At 57.5% G+C, this 23,237-nt stretch overlaps 1 protein-coding gene across 12 annotated transcripts in view; it reads right to left on the reverse strand.

The window, feature by feature from the left end:
• Positions 1-14,660, reverse strand: part of CACNA1G (calcium voltage-gated channel subunit alpha1 G) — a 105,061-nt gene extending 90,401 nt beyond the window's left edge. For 8 of the 12 annotated variants that reach the window (XM_090122092.1, XM_090122085.1, XM_090122091.1 and 5 more), the window contains exon 1: positions 14,324-14,660. In XM_090122092.1, coding sequence (XP_089978218.1) covers positions 14,324-14,565 — 242 coding nt within the window. In that variant the 5' untranslated portion in view covers positions 14,566-14,660. The remainder of the gene's footprint in view (positions 1-14,323) is intronic. The other 4 variants (XM_090122090.1, XM_090122086.1, XM_090122087.1 and 1 more) reach the window with 2 other exon arrangements.
• Positions 14,661-23,237: the final 8,577 nt, after the last annotated feature.

Here is a 23,237-nt window from a genome sequence, read left to right on the forward strand (position 1 = left end):
TGGGAAGAGACCTCAGTCGCCTCATCCCTTGCTGCATCCATGAGACTTCTTGAACAACCTATTCCAGAGCCTCCCCACACTCTGTGTGATGATCTTCCTCCCAGCAGTTCCATTCTTGGCCATTTCAGCCAGATTCGAGGTACCAGGCAGTGGGGACAATGCAGCAGGACACAAAGGCTCACAGCTCAGAGCAGCGAAACACAACCAAACCTTTACCCCAGTACCAACCGCTCATACAGCTCCAGGAGGGAATTTCCAACAAACCCAGCCAGCAGCCCTGGCATGGATGAGCACAGCTATGGGGAGAGTCCAGATGAAATGGGGAAAAAAATAAATATATAAGCACTGAGCAGAGTGCAGGATTTGAGGGGCAACTCTGCCAAAAAATAATAAATAAAGTAAGTAAATAAAAAAGCACCTCCCAGGATGAAGCCTCCACCCGAAGGTGCAGGAGCCCCAAACACATCCAAGCCCATGGGCTGCCGCCCTCCTGCGCCCCAGCTCTGCTCCTGGCCCTGTGTGAACGCCGCGTGGTGCTGCTTTCCCTTCCTCAGGGCTGTCACTCCCAGGGAGCCACTTCCTCTGCAGTGACGTGACCACACTCCCCCGAGGGCCCAGCTGCCCTGGGAGCCATTCTCAGGCCCATAAAACCACAGCTGGCTCAGGGATGGGAGCAGTGAGGACGCAGAGCCATCCCATGCAGCCGCCGCACAGTGGCACGGGATAAGCAGAGTGCTGTTTGGCTGTTCCTACAACACAGCTTGTGCAGAATGTGAACCCGTTCCCTGGGGTTATTATTAGAAGCAAGATATTTAAATCAGAAAGTGAAGCTGTAGGATGTGCCAGGGCTGAGCTCGGACCCATCCCATCCCCATCGGCTCCATGCAGTTTATGGGGCCCTGGGGAGCAGAAGGGCTGCTCTGCTGGCAAACTCTGCCCAGGGAAACAGCGGATGCTATGGAGCAGCAGCTGCCAAGATAAAGTTGTAGAGAGACACTGATATTTTAAAGAAGAGGATACAAAATCGTGGGAGCATCAGGAAGGTCACAAGTGCGGGACTGAAGGCAGAGAATTTCCAGTTGCCAATCCCCATGTCACATCAGTGCTAGGGGACACTGCAACACCCACACTGCAGATGGGGACACTGATACAGGATGGGTCCTCAGAGCTTCTGACCCTCTGGGACTCCACAGCTCACAGAGCACTGATGGATCCCTGCACACCCCAGAAGCAGTGTGGAGGCAGAGTGGGGCTGGCAGCCCCCTGAGTGGGGGTACCCATTACATGCCTCCCCCTCTCCATGCACGCACCAGGAGATGCTTCCCCTGCACTGCTCCCTTCCAGCCCCACATTTCTTCCCAGAAAGGCCAAAACCACTCGGATCTCCCAGAAGCTGTGCTGAGCCCATGCTGACATTATCCGTTTAACAAGAAGGGTTTGGGCAGAAGGGACCTGCCAGCCCTGAGGTCCCAGCATCATGCAGATGCAGCAACCCATCAGCACGCCGTGCTCCTTCCCCCCACTCTCCCTGCTGGCTCCCTCCCATTACTCCTCCTGTCTCTCAGTATAGATATTTTGGCTTTTTCCTCCCCCCGGCAGTAACCCACACACTACCAGCAGCATTGGGGCAGCCCTGCTCCAACTAAAGGCAGTGGTGATGCTTTGCAGGATCCCCAACGCAAACTGACCTAGCATCCCAGAACCACCCCAAAACCTCACACGTGGCACAGCGCACTGCAGCCCCATCCCCATTATCTGCTCAGCAGCCCTCATTTAAAAGCAAGCCCTGCACACCAGCTCCCCTGGAGCAGCCACCAAGCAGCGAGGGAAGGAGCGTTCATGGCGCTGTGTGAATCTCCCGCAGCCCTGCTGCTCAGGGTCGCTCCCGGCCGTGCCGCTGGGGCTCAGCTGGCAGGAGGCCGGGGCTGCGCTGTGCTGGAGCTGAGCGGGGCCACGGCAGACACCGACCGCGCTTACTGCCCGCTTCGCACAGCCACGCTCCTGCAGCCCAGCAGCCCGCCTGGTGCCGGCCCACAGCTGCAGCCCCACGCTGCAGGGACCCTGCACACAAGTCCTCACCGGGAGGTGTTGGGCAGCAGGGAGAGCATCGGTGCTCCCAATGCAGCCCCTACATTGCCGGCGACGGCTCTCCGACGCTCCTGGCCATTTTCTAAGCCTAATACCCCCATGGTGGCACGCAGCCCTGGGATGGGCGCTGGCTCCTGCACCCCAGCTGCACCGAGGCCGTGGGAGGTGGGAAGGAGGCAGTGAGTGCGGCACTGATCCCGGCCAGAAATAACCTCCCAGCCCCGCAGGTTTTGCCACCTGTCCCCACCTTCCTCCAGCGCAGCCGGCATCGTCCTGGATTCCTAACCCGGAAAGCAGCGAGGCGGGGGCGGAGCTCCGCTCTTCGGGATGGTGTGAGGTGAGCTGCAGGCGGCCCGGGACGGGGATCTTCTCTGCATTGTACCCAGCAACACCAGCAAATACCGCACTAGGTCAGTGCAAAAAAACGTGTGTAAGAACCGCGATGGTTCTCCCTCCAACGCTGACCGAGGCTGCAGGCTGCCCGGATGGTGCTCCCACAGCGCTGTGAGCAGCACCACGGCTCTGCTGCAGGACAGAGCGTGCAGCTGAGAAGTGAGCGAGCAGCCCTTCCCCAGGGGGCTCACTGCTAACACAATAATCTCTTCTGTCCACATGCATCCACTTGGAAGCTCAACAAAGGAAAAGCACAACGTGTTGGGTGCCAGCTCCAGCCCCTGGCAGATCGTCACCCAGTAACGCTCTCACAGCCAGCAGAGGGATGCTCGTTCCCCTGAGGTCTGGGAGATAAGCAGCTCACAGCAGCCCTTCGGGGTACCAACACCAAACCTTCAGCCAGCACCACAGTGCCCACCCTGGGTTGGCTCCAAGCACAGCATGGCAGCTCTGCGCCCCGACCCCTCAGCCGGGATGGATTAGTTGAGTCACACAGTCCTATTGATTCAGGAGCATTAATTGGTCTTTGCTGTTCAAACAACAACCTCAATTAGAGCCACTTTTCTTTTTTTTCCTTTTTTTTTTTTTCCCCTGGATCTTTACCCTTGGCTCCATTCATTTAAATACCAGAATACCTCCACCGGCCTTGGGGAGAGGCAGCATTAACTCTACATTTGTATTCAATTTATAGCAAGGCCCTTTACATCCTTAATAAGAATTCCTCTAAAGAAAAGGAAGAAAAAAGGACACACAGCCCGAGAAGAGCTGTACCATGTCCTGCTCTGCAGCCCCGCACTTCCCTCACCTCACCTCTAATTCTCATTATTTCCTTCTACTGATTTCCCACTCGCAGCATCCCAAGCCAAAGCCCAGGAGATGGTGGCAGGGTTTCACACTGAATTAAGCAGAGCTGGCTGCAGCCCTCACTGTGGCCAACGCTGCTCTGCTGTCCCCGAGCCCCACAGTGCTGGGTGACCCCAACCTCAGTCCCACTCCAGCAGAGTCCCACAGACCCCATGGGGTGAATCCCCCCAAAGCAGCACCATGGTGAGAAGCCCTGCACTGACTGTTACCTGCCTGCCTTCATTTTTTTACAGGCTTGCCGATGGTTGAACAGAACCCTAAGATTTCAGCCCTGCGCATAAAACACGCTGGAATTTGGAAGCTGATTTGTCAGGTCAGAGATGGGGAGACCTGGGGCTCTGGGCTTTGGAAGCTCACAGGCAGCACAGGAAGCACAAAGCTGCCCCACACTGCAGGTTGGTTCTCCACCATGGACAACCAATGCCACCCTTGGATAAGACACACATAAAGGATCAAGATGCCAGATCCATCCTTTGCCAGGGAGAAGTGAAAGGCAGCAGCGGGGACAGGGACCTCAGCACCCAGGGCAAGCTGTCCAGAGGTTTCCAACATCTAAAGGATGCAAAAAGCACAAATACCCAATTCTTTTAGTCGTCAGGGCCGCCAGCAGTCCCCACAGCACAGATGTGCATGGATGAAGTGTTTTGGGTCAGACAGTCCCACTGGACAGCACATGAGTCCAAGGCCTGCACAAAGCCAGCAAGACGTGGGCACTGCTGAGAGGTCCCCTACCTGAGGCTTCCAGCCCCATGGGCAACATCAGCCAGGTGGGGAAAAATGGAAGAGAAAGGCACTGCCTGAAAGTTCACCCCCCAGAAAAACAACAGCTAGCTCAATTTACACCCTTTAAAACAAAAAATCTTAACCTTCTCACAGCATCTGCATTCATTTGCAGCAGTTTGCAGAAGGCAGCTATTCACAAGCATTGGGGCAATGTAGTTGCAATGGTAGGTCTGCACCAACAGGCAAAGGAGGGCTGAGCGCATCTGCAGGAAACCCTGCAGCAGCTGCAAATGAATGAATTCCTACAACTCTCAACCTGTTAGTGCAGAATCTTGGGAAAAGGACGCATTTGAAACCACGTGGTGCCAGCACTGCACCCAGCATGTGCACACGCCTTGATGGGGTCTCATCATACAGTGCCACAACCCCATCCCACCCCACACTGGGGACCAGCAGCCCTGCTGACCAGGAGCACACCACCGAGCCCATCAGACTACCAATTCAATTCACTTCCCCAGAGCCTGCAGCTCTCGTGACAAACCATCAGACATCTCCCCCAGCCTCCAGCCCTGTGCCCTGGGAGCTCCTCACCATCCCAATTCCTGCTCCCAGCCCTGCAGCCCCCAGCAGGGTCACCTCAGGATAAACCCAGAGCAGAGATTTAACGCAGCGATGCTAAAAACCCACCCGGCCTGTTTCCATGGGTACGGGAGGCACATGTTGCTATGTGATGTTCGGTCCGTCGTCATGGAGATGGCAGGGATGTCACCACGCAGGGCTGATTAGTTGCCATGGCTCTTAAAAGGCGTTTGTCCTCTGGGGACCTCCAAGGACCACCAGCTTCCCCCTCTCCCTCAGACGCCACTGAGGTCCCCAGGACTGCGAGGCTGCAGCGACGGGCAGCTCAGAGCTGAGATGGAGGCACTCGGCCACATGCTGCTCGGCGCATCCCCCCGCCCTGCTTGAGCAGAGCATCCCAGCAACGGGGATCAGTGCATCACATTCTAATGTGACAGCACAGTGACACCCTCAGCAGCCCCATACAGGACCCTCAGCACTAGGGCCAATGGGGTCAGGCTATTTGCTGCTGGGGACCTTGTTCCTGGCTACAAATCCTCACGCCTGGTCCCATTGATCCCAAACCACTCCCCAACAGCTCACGATGAGGTTTGTATGCGGCCGCATAAACCCCCGTGGAAAATACTTACATGCTTTATTAAATAAATTAAAGGTATTATTTTCTCGTCATCTTGGTAGGCTTTCTAGGAAAGATATAATTTTTTTATTTAATTCCATTGGACAAAAAAATCCCCACAGCCAAAAACCTATAGAAAGGTACATTATCCTGTAATGGAAAATTAGATTCCTCCTACACAATACTATAGCACAACTTAAATATAATATGTAGGAACATAACATATTATTAAGTGGTATTGTATCTTTCTAGAAAGACCTACAGCATGAGATTCTAAAAATTACTCCAAAAACCTATGAGGTTTCCATTTAGTCCAGCTGGCTTCCTTTCTACTGCATTCTGCAAGGCTCTTCTGAAAGGCTGAGGTTTTAATTGCATCTCCAAACAGTGCCACCATCTGAGAATGCCTCCAAACACCCCCGGGTGCAGCAAACCCAAGCGGGGAACCCCAGTGTGGCCTTGGGATGGATGGACAGACAGGGGATGGACGGACAGATAAGGGGATGGACGGACCCAGGGATGGTTGTGACACGGCTCAGTCCTGCACTCAAAGAGATACCACTGACGCGAGGGGCAGAGCCGGCCCCATCCCTCAGCCTCACACAGCCAGCACATTTTGCACTGCGCTGTGACCAGTGCCACCTCCTCCTGCTCACCACCCCACGTACTGGGGGGTCCAAGCAGCCGTCAGTATGTGCTCACGTATGCACCCATCTCTCTGCAAAATGGAATGGGTTAGGGATAAAAGTTGCCTCTAGCTGTTGCCATAGAGACTCCCTGGCTCAGCAGAGAAAACCCAAATCTTGTCAAAAACGGAAGAATTTAAGATTTTAATCAGAGAGAACACACAGGAGGCCACGAGCATCGGTTCATAGCTTTGCCTCTGCCCTGCGCTCAGCAGCAGGCATCAGGAGCTGCCTGGGGAGTGGAGAGCTATAAAAACCAATGGGAAAGGCAACCCCCCATAGCCCCCACCTGGGCAGGGCTGTAGAAGCGGGTTCTGCCTGGGAATGGCGATGTCCTGTATTGGAGAAAACAGGCAGAAAAAAGTAGAAAGGTTCAAACGAGCCACGCAGAGGCTCTGTGCTGCTCTCCCCGTTGGCAGGCAGGGAACTGCAGCGCAGCGCCAAGCATCCGCGTCGCACCGCCTTCATCCACTGCCAGAGGAACAGCACCAAACCCAACAACACGAGCAAGGCAAAATATTTCCCGGAACCTCCACTGTTTCTACCACAAACTTCACCTCTCCACCGGTGCAGCCAGCAGTGAGCGACGGAAAAAAAATAAAACACAGCAAATCCCAACCGCCAACAGCACGAGGTGGTTTTGGGAGCGTGTTAACTCAGCGGCCACATCCTCCACACTCCCTCCTGACCCGAGTTCTGCTCTGACCGCAGTGCAGACAGCTCAGCACTCCGGCATCCCTGCTGGGCTGAGCACTGCGGTGCCACCGCGTCCCCTTCTCCCAGCGTTTGGCACCTGTGCCAGGATGGGGTGAGCCCTGAGGATGGGGCTGCAGTTTTTAGGGGATAATCACAGCACTATGGGAGAGCCGGTGCCAAGGGAGGTCGTGTCTGTGTCTGGCTGAGAGACACGGCTTGAGGAAGACCAAACCGAGGGACTTCCAGAAGGAGTGGAGCTGGCTAGGGAAATATTGCTGTATGAGCTCAGCCTCTGCACAGGGATGGAAAAAATCACACAGCAGCCTCGGTGGGAGGACGCAGCACACAGCGGCACGAGCACTGGGTGACCGCTGCCACCACACCGAGGGACACCAGCAGAGCCCACAGCTGGGGGACGCAGACCCCGAGATGACACCAGCAGGAAGGTTCCCACGCCGCCCACCAACAGCACCCCTCCCATCACACAGCGTGGCCCTGGAAGATGGCTTGGGCTTGAAGGCCATTGCAAGAGGAATTTCGCAGCACCTTTTAGTGTCTTTGCATTTCTTCCACACCCAGTCTGCCTTGCTCCCCCAGTCCGCTCCTGGGCTCAGCTTTGACTCCCTCTGCTCAGTGCAAGAGCTTTGCCCTGGGGCCCCCTCCTCACAGGTGCTCCCCTCTGCTCAGCAGCAAAGCAGCCGCCCTCCATGGGTGCAGCCCGACACTGGCATGACCTCGAGATACAGCTTCAGCACACAGGGTATCGCCTCCCCTCCCTAAAGAGAGGCAGCTTGGCGCTCTGTATGGGATTCACCCAAAGCAGGGAAAGCCCCCAGCGCCTGGCACTGAGCCCTGCCCGCCCCGCTGCCCCCCCAGCGCCGCCCCATCCCCCCCAGCAGCTCCGCCGCCGCTTCCCTGCGCTGTGCTGTGTGGGTGTATTTGGAAACGAGATCTTTCCAGCTGAACTGCAAAATGAAGCACAGAGATCACAACTCCTCGAATAGATTCATCGCACACACAGTCCCCAGGCTCCATCCTGCCCCTGACAGGGTGCAGAAGCAATGGCAAAACCCCGAGGTGGGGAATCGAGGGGCTGGGGAGGCAAGAGGAGGAGATATGGGGGGGTCACAGTGGTGCTTTTGGAGCATCCTTTTGTGGCAAAGTGGTTGGGGTGGCACAGACAGCCATGGGGACACAGACTGGAGACGGGACGGGACTCAGCAGCTCAGGGACATCCCAGCACCACGCACAAGAGAGGCAACAATGAACTGTAGTCCCACTGCCACCAAACATTTTATCCCTGGAAAAGGCTCCAGCAGCAGAGCACCAAGCTGGACCCATCCACAGCGCTGAGCGTCCATGGGGTCACAAACAACCCTGGGACGTACACGAGGCACAGCCCTCTGGGATTCATGCTGCACACTCACAGTGAAAAGCAATCGCATCCCCATCTGCACACAGCCAGGTCCCGGGTCAGAAGAATTCAGATTTCTGACCCAAAGAGACAGACCTGTGCCATGACCCCGCTGATTGCAGCCTCAGGAGTATATCCCGAGACATATTTATGTTCCTCTGAAGCCAGATCAGTCAATAGCCACATACAGTAGCAGCCACGAGTCAGATATTAATCTAATTCCTCTCCTCCCTGTCTGCCCAAATAAGCATTAACCCAACAGCACACGAGGCCCCGTTATCCATCATCCTCACAGGGCACTCCGCACTCCAATGAAGGCAGCAGCGCTGCAGCCAGGCTGCACAGACAGGACAGATCCCAAAAGCAAACAGCCTGCACCTATTGGCAGGCAGGGGTCCTCGTGCTGTTTGTTAGCAGACAATGCCGAAGTGGAGGGTGCTTAAAGTGCAGCATCTGAGAGCCTCACCCAGGGTTTAGCAAAGGGAACATCTCCTTCCTGCAGCCTCGGGGTGAACAAGAGCCCCCAGGAGCTAAAAATGAGCTTTACTCCCAGTTAACATCTCTGTTTGCATAGCATGGCTGTCAGCTCAACACAAAATCAATGTTTTGGCACCGAGTCGGGCGTGGGGGCGAGCCCTGCCCCGCAGGAGGGAGCTTCGTCCTCACGAGAGGTTAACGATCATGTTCTAATTGAATTAACAAATCATTAATGAATCCTGTACAGCAATCTGGGCACTGCTTTGGACTGCTGCAGCCACTGACCCCCAGGAGCAGCAGAGGCAGTTGGTACCACACACAGAGAGAACCGACCTGACCCAGTTTGGCCCCAGATCCTGCAAACCGGTGGGCACGAAGCCCCCTCCCAGCCCCGGGCATCCCAAGGTGGGTGGGAGGATTTGCCAGGGGAAATCTCTTGGAAGAGACCCAAATGACAGATAGATAGGATGCTTTGCTATAGGAACCCTGCGAGTGTGAGGCTAGAGCCCGGATTACAGCCAATAAATCCCCTTTTCTTTAAGAGCTCATCTTTGCCCAGCTCCCAGCTCTCCGCCATCACCCGCTCCAGGGGCTTCAAGAACTGCGGTTGGGCTTTTCCTGCTCCCAGTGCACACCCCAATGGAGCAGGGCATGAGTGACAAACACAGCCCCAGAGGCAGCACTTCCATCCAACACGATGTGTGCTGAGGGCTCAGCCCCTGCCCACACCCACAGCAGAGCCAAGCCCACGGCCCATTCCCATCCATGTGTGGAGGGTCAGTCTTGACACCTCTGTGCCATTTACGCACATCTGAGCACCTGATGGAGCTGGAGCATCCCTGCTCATTGCAAGGGACTGGGACCAGGCGGCCTTTCAGGGTCCCTTCCAGCTCAGACAACTCTGCGGTTCGACGTGCACAGCCTCAGCGCGGGGCCACAGCGCAGCTCCCAGCACTGCACAAACCATCGCACTGCAAAGAGCAAGGAGCCAGCTCAAAACTTTCTCCCAGCAAATATCTCGTCTGAAAAATGTGCTTTTTTCCATCCGCTTGAAGCCTCTTTGCTCAGGCTTTGGTAGGAAGCAGATGTGAAAGCATCCCAAAGCACGCTCAATTGTTACTCACTCGGTTATATAAAACCATGAGAATTTCCTCCTCTTTTTTTTTCCTTAGCGCCAGGCCGGGTTCCTGGCTGTGAGGCTGCAGCTCGGTGCAGCCAGCCCAGGTTGGGGGAAACCTCCACGTGCATCACCAGGCAAAGGGAAAATTTCACATCTAGGTTGCTGAGCGGAAAGCCAAGGCGCGCCGCAGCCACCGCCAGGGGAGGAAAAGCCACGGCCTGGCCTCGTAACAAGCCCAGAAACACTCAGCCCTCCTAATTATGTGGAAATTCAACCCACAGTGAGGCTTCCCAGCCCTCCAGCCCGGCCACAGCATGACTGCCCCAAACCCCGTGCATGGGACAGGGAGCTGAGGGCTCTGCAGGGGAAAGCGATGGCACAATCTGAGAGAAAAAGCCACTGGGGACGCTGCGGGGAGAAGTCTTCTCTCCCTCCCAGCAAAACAGCGGATATGAAAACAGAGAGCTAAGAGAGACCTGGGCTGGAGAACCCCAGGAGATCCCAAACCTGATTTTCTCTGTGAGGAAAAAAAAAGAGCGAAGCGGCGTTTAAAGCAAAAATAATAGAGAAGTATTTTTCAGCACGGTGCCAAAACATCTGCAGGGGGGCGGGGAGAGAAGAAAGCAGAGCATTTTCTACGCATCATAAAACCCCGGGCATTTGCAGAGCGGCTCCAACACCCCACGCCACCAAGCAGGGCAGGGAGCAGCGCCCGACGGCTCAGCGACGTCCCCGGGACGGGCAGCGAGAGGGGGGCGGGCGCTCAGCTCCGCAGTGCTCAGCAGCGGCCCGAGGAGCCGCCCGCCCCGCGCAGCCCCACTGGCGGCGGCCCGGAGGAGTCCTGGGCTCCCCTCGCTTTGCGGGTTTCCCCCTGGGGGAGCGGAGCCGTCCCGCGGGCAGCCGGGACCCCGCGCCGGATGACATAACAGCATGGGCTCGGCCCTTTGTCTGCGCGCCGAGAGGGAGGGAGGGAAAGAAAGGAAAAAAGAAAAAGAACTTCTGGAAGTCATTACGGTTCCTCCGCTCCAGTCTCCTTTTGGCAGACGGCCCCCCCAGCCCTCCCCCAGCCGGGCTCGAAATGCCAGCCTATGATTTTTAAATGAGAAAAAGCTGCGCTCTACTCCAGCGCTTGGATAAACTCCTACACAAACTTCCAGATGTGACACAACCGCCTGGAAGGGGGAATTCGACGACGGATCTTCTGTAAAAACGCACGTGGAGAGAGCGGAGCGGCAGCGCCGGACGGATCCGGAGATCCCCGTTGGGATGCACGAGTTCCCCGGGTTGGGATCGGAGCTCCCGGCGCCGCTCCGGGGCGGCAATGAGAGGAGCTTGGCGGGGATGAGGCCCGGTGCAATTTGTCCCTTGGGAGCGGGGAATAAAAGGGAAAATAATCATAATAATAAAACCCATGCTCGGCCTGCCCTTGCTAGAAGGCGACGGGTCCTGCTTTTCCCTGAGATCCCCACCGAGCACGGCACGTCCCGTCCCAGCCCCTTTCACTCCCGTAGCCCGGGGGGATGCGAGACCACAGCCCCGACCCCACGGGAGCCGCTGGGGTGGGGGCTTCTGTGCTGCCCACCCCGAGCAGAGGCTGCTCAGCAGCGTCCCGGTGCCCGTGGGGGTTGGCAGGGCTGGGCTGAGCACGGGCTCAGGTGGAGCAAAGCAATTCCGACCCCTCTGTGGGTTTCTCTGACCCAACAAAACATCTCTTTCTGTTTGAACCTCTCAAAAACAAAGCACTCCAATTCATTAAATCCAGAAGGGAAGCGCCGCACAAATGCACGGAACTTCAAAGACCACAGCTCGTCCTCCCGCCTCAGCACACCCAGTGATCCACACGGCCCTTATCTCCGCTCTACAGCTGAGCCCGCAGAGCTGCAGGAGCTCCCGCACAGCCCAGGCACATCCCCACACCCCCGAGGCCGCTGGGCACACAGACATCCCATGCCAAGCAGCAGCACCCGCCTTGCCTCCTCCATCCTCGCTCTTCAATCAGGGCACAGCCCCCAGGAAACAGCCTCACCTCTGCCCACAGCAGCAGGCTGGCACAGACTCTGCTGTGGCCTTTCGTCCTCCCCTCCCCCACAGTGCTTTCATGTTGCAAGAGAAACCCCAGTGATTGGTTTCCCTCCCCCATCATAGGCTCCGTTTCTCCCAGCACCCCTGCCCGCCCCGGTTGCCACAGAGTGGAGCAGTGACCACTCAGCACATCCACCCCATCCCCTTCCCTGGGGCCAGGCTGTCAGTCCAAGACCACAATGGGGTGAATGGGGAGAGACTGTGAGTTTTGAGGTTAAAAACTCAAGATTTGATGCTCTGGAAGGTTCAACGCCTGGATCAGAACAAACTTGACAATCACTTTCTTGCCCTATGGGAGCTCAGCACAGGTCCCCGCATCAGCCAGGGAGAAGCAACTGCCCAGGCAGAAGATGCTCGACATTGAACCAGGGCAGAAAAGTCCAACACACAGCCCATCAGCCACAGCCCTGTCCCTACTGGGGACAGAAGCAGCATCCCACCGGCTCCCAGCGCATGGAGATGTGGAAAGCCCCGGGGACATGCCAGTCCTGGGGACATGGGGGCAGTGGGACCGGCAGCAGCTCCAGCATCCCTCCCCACATCCATCAGCTGGGTTAGCACACAGCAAACTGCACCATGGCTGTGCCAAGCCAGCAACCTGCATGGCCACACCATCCATCCATCACCTGGCTGAGGGGCACCAGGGGACATCGGGAAAGGCAAGCATGAGAGCCCTCAGCTCACCCAAGGGCAGGTGAAAGCAGAATGGGAGCCCATAGGCAGCCAACGAGAGCCCCTCCATCAGCTGTCAGCCCCCACAGGCCAGGAGGGATTGTGCAGCCACGTGACCCCAGTGCTGCTGCTCCTCTCCAGAGCAGCTGGTGGCAACAAAGACCTCCCAGTGACACGACTGGATGTTTTTAGCACTGAGGCACAATTCCTAGAAGATGACAGTGCGAGAAGAGCCGCTCTTCTGACCCAGCGTAATAAGAACTATGAAAAGAAAAATGTAAAAAAAAATACATAAGCAAGCAAAGGACTTGGAATGTGTAGAGCCGAAGTGATGGGCAGGGTTCTGCTCTGCCTAATTGCACCTCAACCACGCAGCAAGGGACGGGATGTGGGCATCCCACTGCCCAGTGCCCCCTCCCTCCTCACGCGGAGCCTGCGGTCCCCCTGGGGGCACACAGCGGGCATCCAGCCCCGACCGCAGGGAGGAGGGGTGGGGCTGCCGCAAAGCCAACCAAAACCACGCAGGTGTGAACACCTGCTTCCAAACAGCACCATTAGGAGGGGAGGGAGAAAAGGGAGAGTTTGAAAGCAGATTTAAATCAGTTGTCATAAACACTATTAGTCAGAGGAGGCAAGGAGAAGGCACAGCTCTGCAGCCGGCCGGCGCTATTTCTTCCCAGAAAAGAACGCCTTGCAAAGTTCTGAGATTTCCTGAGGTGCTGAAATCAACACGGCTCTGAATTGCTTTGCAGGTACAAAAGAGATCTGGCAGAAACTGCAGGGAGCATTCAGGACTGGGAAGAGAATCTTGTTTTTCCCCTCCCGGGGACATTCGGGGAAGGAGGCAGTCTGCTCAGCAGACAATTTACTGCTGAAGCCCAAGTGCAGCACTGTCACAACTCCAGCAGCCCCTCACCACTGCTCCCGAGCTCAGCCCCATGGACCTGCCAATGTTCCCACGAGCACAAGACGTACATTGGGGCCCTCTGTGCCATATAACACATCCTGCCACTGCCCAGGCTTCGCCTGCTCCAGTTGTGAGGTTTCTGCCCACCCACACGGCCCCAGTAAGTTCCCATCCAGCAGGCAGAGGTGGCTCCCATGCACCATCCCTGCCAGAAGCCGCTTTATCTCAGTTTGCTTTTTGTCTCCGCAGATAATGAGCGCAGCCGGAGTTCGGGGATGGCAAAACGCTCGCGCTGCTACAAACCGTGTGCCAGCTGCAACTCAGCTCCGAGGGCTGCTTTACAGGCATTGAGACCGAGGCAAGAAGTGGTTTTTCTATTGTCTTTTTTTTCCCCCCCTTCCCGTTTTTGAAAGCTTGAAGTTGGCTACAGCAGTTCAGACACAGCCTGCGTGGAGCAAACGGAGCTGGAAGGAGCCTGGGTGCCTTTGTGGGGCTACAGCAAACAGCAGCCCTGGCCCCCACGTAGCTGGGGGTACCCCACTGCCTGCCCTGCCCGACCCCTCGCTCTGCGAGCACAGCCTGGGCTGGGGGGGGGGACCGTGGACCCCGCCTGGAAGGATGTGAATTATTTAGGGACCCCAAAGCCAAGCAGCAAACCAACCCCCTGAACAGCCCCCTCCCCCCCCCCAGTAGATTCCTTAAAACCCTCGGGGAGGGCGGTGGAGAGCCCGAAACGGGTGAGAAACGGGGTCAGGGAGGAAGGAGGGTCCTGCAAGGAGGGACGCTGCGGTCAGGACCCCTCGGGGTGTGGATGAGGAGGGGGGAACGGCTGCAGCCCGGCTTCCCGTGCCCGGGGGTCGCGCCGGGCGGGGAGCCCCGACCCCTGCAAACTTCGCTGCCGGACAGCGCGGAAGGGCCCCCCCTCGAAGAGCAGCCCCTTCCCCAGCCGCTCAGGGGGCCCCGGGGAACCGCGCTCTTACCTCGCCGCCGCACCTGCAAAGGATACGGATTACAGACCAGGCGGAGGCACCAGCTCCGCGGCCGGCTCTCTTGGCTCAGGTAGAAGAAGACGACGGGGGCCAACGCCGGGTAAGGCAGTGCCTCCGCCTCCGAATCGCCGCTGCCGACCTCCCGCTCCCCCGGCCCCGGGCGGCCCCCGGCCCCGGACAGGTCGTTAAGGCGGATGAAAGTCTTGGCTCTTCCCGACTCCGGCTCCTCGTCGGCCGTTCGCGGTCCATCCTCGTCCATCCTCCGGCGGGCGGCCCCGGGAGGGGCCGGGGCAACGCGGGGAGAGCCGGGGGGGCGTCTAGAGGGGCGCGGCCATAGCGGGGCCGGGGGGCTGGGGGCTGCGCCGGGGCGGCTTCAGCGGCGGGGCTGCATGACCGGGCGAGCCGCTGCCTCGCCCCCCGCCGGGCCCGGGGCCGGGCCGCCCCCCTCGGCCTGCCCTGCCGGCTGCGGGCTCCGTAGCTCCTCCTCGCCGTGCCTCCGGGGGGCCCGAGCCGGGCGGGCGGCGGAGAGGCGGCCCCCCACCGCTCCCGGTGCTGCCCCCGAGCCTCGGGGCGGGCCGCCTTAGGGGCTGCGCCTGCCCCCTCCGCGCCCCACCATCTGCCCGGGGCCGGGGCTGCTGCCGCCGGAGGATGCTCCCGCGGGCGGCCGCGCCGAGCCGTGCGCTCCGCACAGCTGGATCCCTCACTCCAACTTCAAGTCCCGGCTCCTCCTCCTCCCGCGGCCAATAGGAGCTCACCCCCAGCCCCTCCGCGCTTCCCCATTGGCCGCCGCGCGTGTCCGTCAGGGCGGCACAGCTGGACGGGCAGTTCGCTCCCCCGGCGCGGCTGGACGGGGCGCACCGGACCGGTGGGGGGGGGGGGTCGGGAGGTGATGCTCCCCTGGGACGGGATCGGGAGTGCAGAGCACTGGAGGAGAGGGCGGCGTCCCGCGCGGCGTTAGACGGAGGCAGAGCCCGGCGGGACGCACTGCAGCTCCAGGAGAGGGAAAGGCGGTAAGCGGAGGGGGGAGGATGCGGGGCACCGGGAAATCGCATCGCCTTCCCTCCTCGCTCCGAGAGGGCAGAGGAGGTGGCAGCGGCCGAGGGCGGCAGAAGCCGCTCTGAGGAGCGTGCAGCCCGGTACCTCCGGGAGGGGGTCCCCGCCCTCCTTCGGCCGCAGCTCTGAGCCCTGCCCGGCACCCCCACCCCGCTGCAGGGCCCAGGGCCTCCTTCCATTTTCCCCGCTCCGCATCCTGCACCGTCCCCGAACACACACAGCGCCATCGGGATGGGTTCGGGGGGTGGGGGGAGTCACTGCCGTGCCCCCGCTCGTCCCAATCCCCGGCACATCCCCATGAACCCCCCCGGCCCGACCCCTCGCTGGGGCAGAGACTCTCCGACGGGCACCGCCCCGACCGCAGAGCGGGGAAAGCCGCACCCCGGGAGCGGCGGAGCTCCCCCAGACCCCCGCACCGAGGACGCGCCCGGAGCTCCCTCTGCCGGTGCGATGGGAGCCGGCCCCGACGGCGGGGACCGCGCCGCGAGCATCCATCCCGCGGGGGGTTGCGCCAATCGCTCCGAATGCCTGCAGCTCCCTAGGCTGCGCCAGGGCTCTCCGTGCTTAAGGCATCCCGAATCTTTAAAAACAGCGTTTTTCACCCCTTTTCCTTTAGTGCTCAGGGTCACTTTCCCCCACATCACATCCACACGAGCAGCCCCCCCCACCAGCAGCTCCATCCAACCCCACACCGCCTGCAATGGGAGCAGAGGGACAGCGCTCATCTCACCCCAAATGCCCCTCTGGTCCGGGTCCCGCTGGCCCAGCAGCACACTCGATCTTGGATTCACAGCCCGTGCTGTCCAGCCCAGACAAATGACATGTTTGTTGGCACAACATCAGGGCCAGCCAGAATTATGCTGCAGAATTGTGAGATGATATCCAGGGAGGGGGAGGGAGGTGCAAACCCTGCAGCCCTGTGCACCATTAGGGTAGCCCCCTGCAAACCCAGGGCAAACGGGCACAACAGGCCCATGTGTCACCAAGGCATGGGTGGCAAAGGAGAGGCTCCATTGATTCCCCATGTTTCTGAGAAGGGGATGGGATGGCACTGCCCCTGCAGAGCACAGCCTGCTGCTGTACAGGCAACGCTCACATTCGCATTGCAAGGTGCACCCTTAGATCAAACAACCCAACTACCCGTGTCCAGCCCAGCACAGCTGCTTCTGATCCTATTCTCTTTGTACCCCGATAACATACAGATGGCCTTTGTGTCGTTCTGTTTATTTAAATGGATTGGGAGCAAACATTTTTTTTAAAGCTGAAGCTTTGAGCCTGTAAGTGGGTTACCAGATTATATGCCGTCTCCATTTTAATTACACTTGGCTCATTTTGTTTATTGCATACATCTTCAAGAATTACGCTCATCATGAGAATTGGAAGCACTTCACTTTAGGAGATACCTGCCCTATAAAGGGACCCAACATCACACAAGAGACCATGCACACCTTCCTGTCTCAAAGAGCACTCTCCTTCCAGCGAGGGCGGAAAAAGAAGAAAGGCTCCGCAGAGCCACATATCCTCTCCCTTTGAAAGGCAACATCTGAGCATCAGGAGGATGAAGGCGGCAGCAGTACAGCAGGGTTTGGGCAGCTGTGTGCTACAACAGGCAAAAAGGCAGCGGTGCTCACTGCTGTCCCCACACCCCACTTCTGTAGGGCAACACCTACAAACAGAAGCCACCGACAAAGCCATCACCCACAGTGAGGACAAGGTCCTGCCCCATCCCTGAGCATCACCCAGGCACCATTCACACCCTGCCAAGGTGAACCAGGAGAGGAGGAGAGCAAGGAGAGGGTGCATGGCTCCAGCCTGGCCAGAAGCATGGAAAGCAGCAGAAGTGACCCTGGCAAGCAGAGGTGCACACTGAGGGACTCAGGATGTAAATGAGAAGAAATTTCAGTACAGCCTAAGAAACTATTGAGGTCACATTCCCCTCGCACACACAGCCCTGGCCTCCTAATTATACCAAAGATAGCACAGGGGAGAGTGATGGGGTGAGGTGGGGACGGGTAGCGGCCGCCTTAGGGCTGTGCTGTCAGTAGCGACTGTGCTGATACAGATCTGGGGGATGTGGTTGGTGGGCCTGGTGGGGATGGTTGGGGTTGGTCCAGATGACCTTGGAGGCCTTTTCCAACCTTATGCTGGAAACGCCCTGTCCCCAGATCCTCCAGCAGACCGCCCACAGGGGTGGGGGGGTGTGCACCCATCACAAAGAGGGGAGGAGACCACAGCCCCCAGCCCAGACCTCCTGCTGCCACTCTGTGACCATTCCGGAGGAACCCACCGCATTTTGCAGGTGCTTCTAGGAAAAACACCGTGAGCAATGCTCCACGTCAATGGGGAGCTTCAGAGGAGCAACCTCACCACGGGATCCGCAGTCAGCCATACAGGAGCTGCGTGGAGCTGGAATGGGAACAGCCGACATCTGCAACTGTTTTAGCAGGAGGCGGATTGAAGACAGCCCCAACAGAGAGGCTCCAGCCCTGTGAGGACACGACACTGTTTGCTAGGCTGCTGACAGATAGCTGCAGTAGCTGCGGGTGATTTTAATAAGAGGGGATAATATTTCTATCGGTTCTGGGAGCGGTGGATTGAACCCATACCAGCATCCAGCTCAGGTCTGAATCACACTGAGACACAGAGCTCCTCTCACACCTCAGAACAGTGAAAGCACTTGTCTCTCCCCCAGGTCAGCTCCCATGGCCCTACTGAGAGCCCTGCATTCCCCACCCCACACTGCATCCCAATCCCCAAGGCTGGGAACCGCCCTGGAAGGGCTGGGAGAAGCAATTACTCAATGAGAGTATAGGAGGCTACAGGCAGGGCTCCATCTTCTCTTTTCTTTTCTTTTCTTTTCTTTTCTTCTTATGAATATTTTTATTATCTCTCCTGATCTTTATTAAAAGAGGAGCCAGGCAAGTAGTTGGAGGGAAAATATACGACGGCACGGAGCAGCACCGCTGCGCAGAGGGACCGTGCGTGACCATCGCCATCCTGTTGATGCACGGAGCAGAATTAATAATTCTGGCTGGGGAGCAATTAGTTTGGGCTGATGAGCTGCACTTTCCTGTGTGATCAATGGTTGCACCTCCACTTTTTGCTACGCCATCAATCCGTGCCCAAGCAGGGCCGGGTGCTGGGAAGTGCTGTGTCTGCAGCACGGAGCCACTGGGCACGAGCACGGCTGGACCCAGCACGTGGAGGGCTGTGAGCTGCAGGAACAGCATGGGGCAGCGGGTCACAGCATGATTTATGGGGAAAGCAGCTTTTGTGGCTGCCCCCCTCCCTTATCTTTTAAAAGTCTCGCTTTCGTTAGCGCTTGCTATTACTTTAGAATGAAGGGAATCATTCTTTAAAGGCTTCATCGGGCAGAGTGTACGTTAGCAGCAAGATCCCATATCTGACCCTCAGAAGGAGCAAGAGGACATCAGCCCACAGATATGGGCTCCTGTGTTTGGACTGGGGGCTTCATCCCCCCCCGAATGCAGCCCCACACCCAGGCCATTGGCCCCAAAGTCCAAACACACAGAGACACCAAAACACAAATGAGTTCATCGGAAAAAGAGTGGCAGGGTGTATCAGAGGGTTCTTTCTGCTGCTTCACCATCTTTTCTCCCAGAGACACCCATACCAGTGCCCAGCATTGCACTGGACATTGGTCCTATGCAATATCTGCAGTACCTGTGTGGGGTCTGTCCCCATGCACCCCCCACCTGCAGCCAACATGCACAGCAGCAGCTGCAGCTCTCCAGCCAACAGCATACAGCCCAGATTTTCCCCACTTTCCTCTGAAGTGCTGGTACAAAACACAGCTTTCAAGGAAGAGACAGCCTTCAGAAAGGGGAAAAAAAAAATAAAAATCCCAGCTGAAATGCAGCCTTCTGCTGCTGCTGCCTGCCTGAGACAGCCCCATCTGATGCACACGTGGGCTGTGCAGAGGGCTGGCCCAGCATCCCGCAGCACCACACCATGCTGAGCCCCATGTGCAGCAGCCTCCAGCCCCATGTCTCAGTGCTGCTCTGCAGATCCCACTTTACAGGGCTGGATTTGGGGCAAACAATCCCTGCCAGCCACGTGCACGCAGCTGCAGTGCTGCAATCCCAAACAAATGCCCAGAGGGACATAGCAGAGGTTTGGGGCCACAGCACACCTCCAAGCCACCGCAAAACCTGCCCCAAGCCTCCCAGAAACCTGCATCTCTTGCTTTTTCCTCCCCGGATCTGTCAATCCTCACTCCCCACGGCCCTCCCACCCCCCCTTGCATCGCTCTATGCTTTCATCTGGCTCCCATGCAGCACGTGCGCTAGGAGCGAGCAGCACGCCAGCAACACTTCTATCAGCGCTCCCACTGTAATTGAATCTTCAAATCTTGTCTGACAGGAACAGACAAGAGGGAAATGAGACGCTCGTCGGCCATCCCCCAGCACAGCACAGCACTGGGATGTCCACAGGCATTGGTCCCAGCAGTGCTGGGAGCGCTTCCAGATTCCCCAAACACAGCAAGGCACCGAAATTGGCCAGGGTGATCCTAGAGAGGAGGGGTGCAGAGCTGGGCTGGGAGATAACGCAAGGCTGCTACAACAGGGGGGCTGCAGGGCTCAGATCTCAGCTCTGGGTTGCTAAGCCCTCACTCAGCACATGAAAGAGGACCCATGCAAATTGCATGAGCCGCCCTGCAGCCCTCCTGAGCAGCTCCAGAAAAGCAGCGTTCAACTCTCCACCCCAACAGCACACAGCAGCCAGAAGCACTCAGTGGCATTCTCACCTCCACATCCCAAACACAGCAGTTACAAGAGGTCCCCCCCCAGCCCCAGGAGAAGTATCACCCCAAACTCTTTCCTGCACAGCCAGAGGATGCTTTCACCCCACACTGAGCAACTCAGTGGGGCAGCAGCAGAAGCAGAACTGCAGCACTGTGTGACACCACCTGGGCAGCAGTAATAGGGGACAGGTGATGGTTTAGGGGGATGGAGGCCTGCAGGTGAACCTCATTATGCCCCACCATACTCTGCTGTGTGGGATAGAGGGGATAAGGTCCCCCCTTGTCACAGCCACAGGGTCTGGGGCACTGTGTCCACCGCAGCCCTTTCCTTGTGCTGAAGTCACGGCTTCCCCCACTGGTTGGAGGAATGACCCAAATGGTTTTAAAGTAAAAGAATGTTAAATGAACATAGATGTGTCCCTGTTCTGCAGCAGCTGAGCACCCGGGGCAGTCCCACCGGTGCTGCCAACGACGGCGGCACTCACAAAGGGACCCCTCCTGTGCCACAGCTTTTCTTCCCAAAGCCCTCTCCACCGGTATCTGCATCCCAGCAACAGCCTTTGATGTGGAAGATTTTTTATTGTTTCCCTTCTTTTCTTTTCTTTTCTTTCTTTTTTTTTTTTTCTTTCTTTTTAAGATCTCTGCTGGGAAATCTTTGTAATTAATGACCCTTTAAAGTAAAATATAATTAAGAATAATGTGGAGCACGCCGCAGCAGCTCGCGATGCCGGGGGGAGCGGGCGGCCGAGCGGCTCCGGGCGCAACGGCACTGCCCTCACCGGGCACCGAACGGCACATCGGCGGGGACGCTGGGGCTCGTTGTGGCTTTGCCTCCCCACAGGTGCTGCGGGAGGCGATGCTCAGTGCAACGCGCTGGGACCCCCATGTCCGCTGCTCGCGGGGCCGCGGCGGTGCAGCCGATGCGCTGGGGCCGAGAAGCGCTGCTCCCCTGCAGGCGGCCGCCTTCGTGCCGAGCCTCCGCCAAACCTGAGCGCCCCTTTGCAGGAGCCCGAGCGCCGCAGAGGCGTGCAAATGAGGGACGGCTCATTTAAATTTAATGCTGATGAGGAGATCTTCCTTCTCCTTCCAGCAGAGAGCAGATGTTCCCGTTCCACGTAGGCACTGCCCCAGCGCGAGCTGGGTGCTGATGTCACTGCTCATAGGTGGTTCGTTGTCATGCTACAGACAAACCTGACATTTTCCCTTTTAAAGATACATTGGGATGGATTCCGGGTTCCTGGCACTGAAAACATCCCGGCGGAGCTGTCATCGGGATGCTGTCCTTATAGCTCAGAATCAAAACGGCACTTTGCATTTTCAGCAGCGCGCACGGCAGCGCAGGCAGCAGATCGAGCGCACCGCGGGCGGGCGGGCAGGAATTGCAGGGCAGAAGCACGGGAGAGCTCAGCTGGGGGCTGATGGCACCGCATGGCCTCGGTGGTGCTAGGGGAGGGGGGGGGGTGATTTATTTCATTCTTTCCATATCTGGCTTCTATCTGTCATTAATGTTATATTGCATAAGCGGAGATAAATCTGAATGGAGTTAATACCCACGGAGCATGATGCCGAATATTCATGTGCTGGCAACCAGAACGAGGAGAATGTGAATCTTTATTACCAGTGGAGGTTGTTAAATATTTATATTTTCTGTTTGAGACGCACTGTGACATGTGAAACTCAATTACAATATAACTAAAACCATCCTAAATCATACATAAATGGCAACAAATGAAGGGGAAAAGTCTGAAGTTTAATGTGCACAGCCCTGGGGGAAGAAACAGTCAGACAGACAGACAGACAGACAGACAGCTCCCAGACAGGTTTTTGCTCACAGCCCAGCTCCAGGTGCTGCTCCTGTCTCCTGTCCGTCACCAGTGCCAGCCTGCATGCAGGAATGGCCTCGTTTTGCCAGCAGATGAACTGTGTGCTACTTAGTGAAGAAAACAGCAATACGGGAGAAAATTAAAGAAAGGCGGAGGAATTTAAATTAAATGTGAATTACTTCTCCCTAATCCCACTCCTACTGCTGCTCCCTGTTGCTGCTGTGCCTTCGCACCGTCCTCCCCCAGCAGTGCTGTCCATCACAGCAGGATGCTGCCCAGCACTTCAGTCCTGGTCTACTCTTTCTAAACAAGGTTTTGCTCTCCCATCCCTGCCATCCCCTTAGGGGCCTGAAAATATCTTTGTCCCATTCTTTCCACTTTTAGTTTCCATTCATTCACCAAAATGCTGATGCCTTTTCTTGCCCATTTTCCTCCCAGAGAGGAAGAGCAGCTCACGTAGGCCAGCAGCCCTGCACACACACACACACCCCTGGGGTGGGTGCACAGCACAGGGCCACGAGCACCACCTGCACCTGAGCACTGCTCAGCCCCCCGCAGCGATGGCACCCGCACCCACCACCCCCACTGACATCACTGCCACCGTAAGCAGTGCTCGGGCACTATCCAGGGCCCCGTGACTAATTTGGGATGTGGTGGACGTTTTTAATGGGCTGCTATAAATATTGATGGGCTGTCAGCCATGAAAAAGGACCCTTCTCCCATTGCAATGCTGTGTCAGAGGGGAGCAGGGTGTCAGGGGCCGCCGGCAGCGCAGAGCTCTGCATCTCCACCCCTTCCACTGCCACGGCCCCAAAGCCGCCGCAATGGGATGCACAGCCTGTCTGCTTTGCTGAGATCCTATTGATTCCTCCTGCCCGTGCTTCACCCCAACGTATCGACCCAATCTGCTCTCTGTAACTCAAACTAAATTAGCTGCCTTAATCCGTAGATAATTGCGGTGAGCCTGGCTCTGCCTGTCCCAGATTCGCAGGTGGTGGGGACAGGAAGGAGATGTGGGGACGGCCACCTCGCAGCCATAAATGGGTCCCACACCCAGGCCCACCATCAGCTCCCAGCTTCCAGCGCCCCACCTCTGTGCACCCAGAGCCCCCAGCCCACCCCAGCTCCATGGAGGCAGAGCCCTCCTCCCCAGTGCAGGCACTGCCCTCTGCAAACATCCTCCCCCGCCTTCTGTAAAGCCTCCAAAACACACATTTAATTTAGATTTAATGCAATAGTTACCATGGTCAGTAAATACCAAAACCATATTAGAGGAGGATTAATAGCCGT

This window comes from Phasianus colchicus, chromosome 20 (genome assembly GCF_987193195.1).
Source record: "Phasianus colchicus chromosome 20, bPhaCol1.hap1.1, whole genome shotgun sequence".
Taxonomy (NCBI): Eukaryota; Metazoa; Chordata; class Aves; order Galliformes; family Phasianidae; genus Phasianus; species Phasianus colchicus.